The sequence below is a fragment of the Gadus morhua genome, chromosome 13 (genome assembly GCF_902167405.1).
Source record: "Gadus morhua chromosome 13, gadMor3.0, whole genome shotgun sequence".
NCBI lineage: Eukaryota > Metazoa > Chordata > Actinopteri > Gadiformes > Gadidae > Gadus > Gadus morhua.
In genome coordinates, this window is record NC_044060.1 from 8,411,285 (window position 1) to 8,417,717 (window position 6,433).

The following is a 6,433-nucleotide window of genomic DNA, read 5'->3' on the forward strand; positions in this document are numbered from 1 at the left end:
CTCTTTGCTTTGATTATACGCTGCAGGATTCTTTCCCTCGACCTACAGCAGGGCCTGGATTCAAGGTGGAAAAGGTGAGCCGAGTATCTGATTAGCCTTATTCCCGGTAAGGTCAGCTGGGAGCACAACTACCAGCAGGGAGGGACTCCTCCCTGCTGTCCTCGACCACTGCAGTATGTTTTTGCTTTGCTTCTTGGCTGTGATTGTTGAAGCATTTTGCAGCCTTCCTGTCGGAAACATGTAAAACTGCTGAATGTTTTTGGATCAGAACTGATCCAACAAATATTGAACAACTCTCTTCCATGGACAAAAGGGGAATAACTTTTTTCAATGACGCTGATGAGGCCTTGATTTGTTATGTGTGTGTGCTTTTTTGGGGTTTCTTGTAGAAAAGCCTGAATCATTCTTTTTAGATATAAATCTAAATACATTTTTTAAATTTTCGACGTCATGCACCACCCATCCATCAATTTTTTTTTTTTAAAAGGTTTGTGCTCGTCACAAAGGACTTTGATTGGCCACTGGTTAGAAAAGTGCAACATAAATCTAGTCCATTTACCATTTACTTTGTCTCTCAAACGTTACAACTGAATGAAATCCACTTTTGCCAAGGCTTGGATTCACAAGCATGTCTCTCTTCTCTCAGGACCAGCTCCACCACAGCCCTCACCCAGCAAACACGCTGCTGCTCCCTCCACCAGTCCCTCCACCCCACCTACACCTGAAAATTCCCAAACCCCAGCCCGACTCTCCTATTCCCTCCTGCTCATCATCATCTTCATCACCATCATCATCATCGTCATCATCATCGTCTTCGTCACCTGGTGTGAGCGCTGAGCGCCCCATGATGTCCCCCGCCCGCTGCCTCTCTCCCGCCTGTGGCAGACGGAGATGTGGTGGTAACCATAGAGACGGCGGTAACCAGGGAGATGGTGGTCACCGGGGACGCGGTGGTAACCAGGGATGCAGTGTTAACCAGGGACAGGGTGGTAACCAGGGACACATGACGTCATCCATTATGTCTCCCGCCCGCTGCCTCTCTCCAACCGGTGGCAGACAGGGAAGTGGTGGTAACCATAGAGACGGCAGTAACCAGGGACACGCTGGTAACCAGGTACACAGTGTCAACCAGGGACCCGGTGTCAACCAGGTACAGGGTGATAACCAGGGACAGGGTGGTAACCAGGGACAGGGTGGTAACCAGGGACAGGGTGGTAACCAGGGACACGGTGGTAACCAGGGACAGGGTGGTAACCAGGGACGCGGTGGTAACCAGGGACGCGGTGGTAACCACGGAGGCAGTGGTAACCAGGGACACGGTGGTAACCGGGGACACGTTGGTAACCAGGGACAGGGAGGTAACCAGGGACATGGTGGTAACCAGGGACAGGGTGGTAACCAGGGACGCGGTAGTAACCAGGGAGGCGGTGGTAACCAGGGACACGGTGGTAACCAGGGACACAATGGTAACCAGGGACAGGGTGGTAACCAGGGACACGGTGGTAACCAGGGACAAGGTGGTAACCAGGGACTCGGTGGTAACCAGAAGCAAGGTGGTAACCAGGGACGCGGTGGTAACCAGGGACGCAGTGGTAACCAGGGACAAGGTGGTAACCAGGGAGGCGGTGGTAACCAGGGAGGCGCTGGTAACCAGGGAGGCACTGGTAACCAGGGAGGCGCTGGTAACCAGGGACAGCTCTGTCCCGTGGGTGATGGCCAGGCCCAGGAGCACCAGAGGAGCACAGCGTCGCTCTGCAGGAGTTCTCTCCGTGAAGTCCTCCCCGGAGAACTGGTGCAGCACAAGGTTTGTGTGTGTGTGTGTGTGTTTGTGTATGTATGTGTGTGTGTTTGTGTGTTGCCATCAGTTACCATCAACTGCGGCTTTGATGATGTCAGGCGTTGTACGACAAGATCTCTGCTCACCCCTTGCGTTTGCATAATGCTGAGCATATGCCCATTAAAACCACCAGAGCCGTAAGATGATTGACCTTCAGCGCCACTTAATAGCAAACAGCGGTAAAACAGACAGTAAACATGAGTACACGCACACAGAAATTGGCCCAGCCAATTGCACGGCGTCTATTTAGAGGCAAATCTGAACGATTTCTGGCATGGCTTTTTGACTGAGCAAAAAGAAGGAGAAAAAAAAAGGAAGATTGGCTTTCATGGTTTTAAATCCATCCACATGGTCTCGTTCCCATGCGATTAAATATAGCCTGCTTCCCTTTTTTAATCCTCTCCCTGCCTTCACCCAGTGTCTGCAGGAGCAGGTCGGAGAGAGAGACTCAGTAACCTTGGGGCGTCAACGTGTTCCGGAAAGGTCACGGGCAGGCGCAAAGCGTCGCTGCGCACTCTGACCAAATGACTCTGGCATTGATTAGCCGTGTGCATCAAATATAATATATACAATAACGGAGAGCACGCACTCCTCCCCTGTCACGGAGTGAAGTGGGAGAGGGAGGCTGAGAGGGACGGAGAGAGATGGAGACAGACACAGAAAGAGAGGGAGCGAGAGCGAGGGAGCAGGATGGAGAGAGACGGAGAGACAGTGAGAGAGAGAGTCAGGCAGAGATGGATGAAGAGAATGAGAGAGAGAGAGACAGTGAGAGAGAGACTGTCAGGCAGAGCTGGAAAGAGAGAGTGAGACAGAGAGAGAGAGAGAGAGGCACAGTGAGACAGTCGGGCAGAGAGATGGAGAGAGACAATCAGGCAGAGAGATTGAGATAGAGAGACAGTCGATGGAGAGAGAGAGTAGAGAGACAGTGAGCAAGAGAGAGGGAGAGACACTGAGAGCGAGAGAGACAGTCAGACAGAGGGATGGAGAGAGAGAGCATAGAGACAGTGAGCAAGAGAGAGAGAGAGGGAGACAGTCGGGCAGGGAGATGGAGAGAGAGTAGAGGATGAGTTTGCTCTGGCGCTCTCATTAAACTGGGAGTGATGCAGAGTGGATTTAGGCGGGGATTGAAGGAAGCTTGTTAAACATTGCAACTACTCTCGCCTCCCGATGGCAGGACATGTCATGTGTGTCTTCGTCTCTCCCTCTCTCTTCTCTCACTCACTGTCCCTCCATCTGTCTCCCTCTTTATCTTCACTCACTCACTGTCTTTTCATCTCTCTCGCTTTCGTTCTCTTAATCTCTTTCTCTCACTGTCTCTCTTTTCTCTCAATGTCTCTCTTTTCTCTCACTGTCTCTTTTTTTTTCTTCCACCCTCTCTCACTCTCTCTCTCTCTCTCTCTCTCTCTCTCTCTCTCTCTCTCTCTCTCTCTCTCTCTCCCTCTCTCTCTATCCCTCTCACACTCTCTCTCTCTCTCTCTCTCTTTCTCAATCTCCATCTCCGTCCCTCTCGGTGGATATAAGAGTTTGCTGCGCCACCGATGTTGCACGCCCCGGAAAGAAGGGTTTTCAGGTGGGAGGTCTGTCTCACCTTGACTAGGGTGTGGGGGGGGGGGGGGGGGGGGGGGGGGTAGCAGGTGTGGAATGGGCATGGGCGGAGCGGCTGGGGGGAGGAGGGTGGCGACGGTGTCGGGCAGCAACGTAGGAACGGGTGGATGCAGTGGAGTCGGCCAGTCTAGTCCTACGCCACCGCCGCATGCCACCGGATACCTCGGCCGACCGGATCTCTGGCCGGGCGGGCGCGTACCCGGCCGGGGGGCGGGATGTTACCATTGACCCATTGTCAGAGGGAAATGACAGGGTGCTTGTTTCCCCCCCCCCCCCCCCCCCCCCCCCTCCAGTCTGCCCCCGGTTCCATTGACCGTCATCGATCGCAGACAGCGGGCCGTCCTGCCGGCTTGTCAGACAGAGCCCGGTCCGATAGTGCTCTCCTCCCCGATCGATAGCTGCTCTATTAAAAGAAGGAAAAAAAAGCGGACGTCCTCCTCTAACCCCCCCCCCCTCCCCTAGAGATGGAAATAAATGGCCCGTGGCTCACATGGGGACCAAACGCTTGTCTTATCCGGAGAAAACATCCACTCTTTCTCCTAAAGTGTAAATCGGCTAAACAACAACAACAGCGGGGACAGAGTGGACTAATTAATTTAGCGACTGCGCTTAAAAAACAACAACAACCACACACACACACACATCCACACACATATACACCCACGCACCCACAAATACACACACACACACACACTCGCACCCACACACACACACACAACCACACACGCACCCACACACACACACAAACACACACACACACACACTCCCCCCCCCCCCCCCCCCCCCCCCCCCCCCCCCCCCCCCCCCCCCACACACACACACACACACACGCGCACAGAGACAGACACACAGCAGCGGCATTGTGTTTATTTATTTATCTTCAAGGTTGAAGACAGAAGCCAGGAGCCCGCGGGGAGCGCGAGCGGCGGCGTGCGCCCGCCGGCGGCGAGCCCTCCGCCAGGGCGGGCCGAGGACGAAGAGGAGGAGGAGGAGGATGAGGAGGACGAGGAGGAGCGGCGCATGCTGGCCAGTCTGCGCCGGGGGAGCGAGGAGGACGGCGATGACGGGGAGGAGGGGGGGGCGGGACCCGGGCCCCGGGGCCTCAGTGCCTCCCAGATCCACCGCTGTGGCGTCAGCATCAGCATCAGCAGTGACGACGCCTCCTCCTTCTCCGGCGCCCCCCCTCCTGCGGTCCGTACGCCCTCCTCTCCCCATCGCGCACACACACACATACACACACACACACACACACCCCTCCACCGTCTCCGCCTTTACCCCATCACACACACACCTCCACCTTCTCCTCCTTCCCCCCCCATCACACACACACACACCTTCTCCGCCTTCCCCCCCATCACACACACACACACACACACACCTCCACCCTCTCTGTCTGCTCCACCAGCCTCGGGCCTCCATCAGCCCCCTCCACCCTGGCCCCTCCCCTCCCCGGTCCCTTTATTCCAGTCAAAGTAGGCCTTTTGTCTAAGAACATCTTCACTTGACCGAGTACTCCTCCCCGTCTCCCTGAGAACCCAGTGACACACTTTCCTCTCCTTCCACTTTCATTTGATGGTTTTTTTCACCCACGATTGTGTTGACCTCATTCCCCCCCCCCCCCCCCCCACTCCTCTCCTCCGACTGTCACCGCTAGCGCCGCTAGCTCCGCTAGCACCTGCCTTAATGTCACCGAGGAGTTGTAGGGGTCCGTGCACAGCATGAGAAGATAATGCAAATAGAAACGCGTCCCCCCCTTACCCCTCTCAGCCCCCCTTCACTTGTTACATCCCCAAGATGTATCCCGCCGTATATTCTCCGTGGCGTCCTCTATGGCCTGAAAACTATAAAAGGGGTCGTTTGAAATGATCCCCCGAAGGCAAGGGGAACAGAGAGAGAGGCGCCGCGCGCCGCGGGCTACCGAAGGTGACATTTAGACGTGTTAGCCGTTAGCCGTGAGGGTCGTCGTTACGACCCCCCCCGCATGGCCTTCTACCGGGCCCTTCTTTTTCACTGTGATCTACGGTGACCCCCCCCCCCCCCCCCCCCCCCCCCCCCACACACCCCCCCCCCACACACACACCAACTCCACCCCGCCCCCCTAGCCCTCCATCGGTAGCCGAATCACATGTCCATCGGACTATCACTATGACAAGTAATCCTGGGTTATCTCTTAATACACTGAGCTACGTCCCCGGCTCAACAGCACAATGCACACGGAGGAGGTGTATGTGTGTGTGTGGGGGGGGGGGGATAATTGTCATTTAATATTCCCTCTTTTTTATCAGAGCCACGCTACGATGTGGCAGCATGTCCTTATCCTGGGGGCCCACGGTGTGTGCTTTCCTCATGGACACCACAGCAGTGTAGAGCATAGAGCGTGGGATTCAGAGACCCCCGTTTGGCCCGTTCTCTGTGTTGGGCGACGAGGAGCAGCCCAGCTCTCTGCTGCTGCTCCAGAAGCCTCCTCACGCAGGATGTGGCCACAGCATCCCCATCAGGCCGCCCGGGGAATTACACGCTCTGTGTGTGTACCCAATAAGATAAAATAAGGCAGAGAGGGAGAGAGAGAGAGAGTGATGTAGTCCGGAACAGTGACACTTGTGTAGTGCAGTGTTTCCACTATACTTCTATTATTCTCCATTATAAGAGCAAACAACACAGCCCTAGCATCACACAAATGTTTTCATTGTGTCCCTGTAGCCTTCGCAGCAGGGCTTCTACTACCAGAAGGAGATGACCCCCCTCAGGTCCTCAAACCCAAGGTAAGCACGCACCCCCCCCCCCCCCCCCCCTGCTCTCCTCCACTAGAGTACACAACGTGTTGATACTTTTACTCCCTGCCAATGTCCCTGCTGCCCCCCCCCCCCCCCCCCCCCCCCCCCTCCAACCCACTTTCCAGCAGCAGTACAGCGGTTGTTGACAGAGACAAACATAACACAATACACTTTAATACGCTAATAACAAGGGGCCGGCGCGGTGGTAAACACACGG

At 55.4% G+C, this 6,433-nt stretch overlaps 1 protein-coding gene across 1 annotated transcript in view; it reads left to right on the top strand.

Moving 5' to 3' along the window:
• Positions 1 to 6,433, top strand: part of cfap20dc (CFAP20 domain containing) — a 28,926-nt gene that overhangs the window by 12,974 nt on the left and 9,519 nt on the right. The window contains 4 exon segments of the mRNA XM_030374692.1: positions 27 to 74; positions 647 to 1,804; positions 4,328 to 4,633; positions 6,143 to 6,204. Coding sequence (XP_030230552.1) covers positions 27 to 74; positions 647 to 1,804; positions 4,328 to 4,633; positions 6,143 to 6,204 — 1,574 coding nt within the window.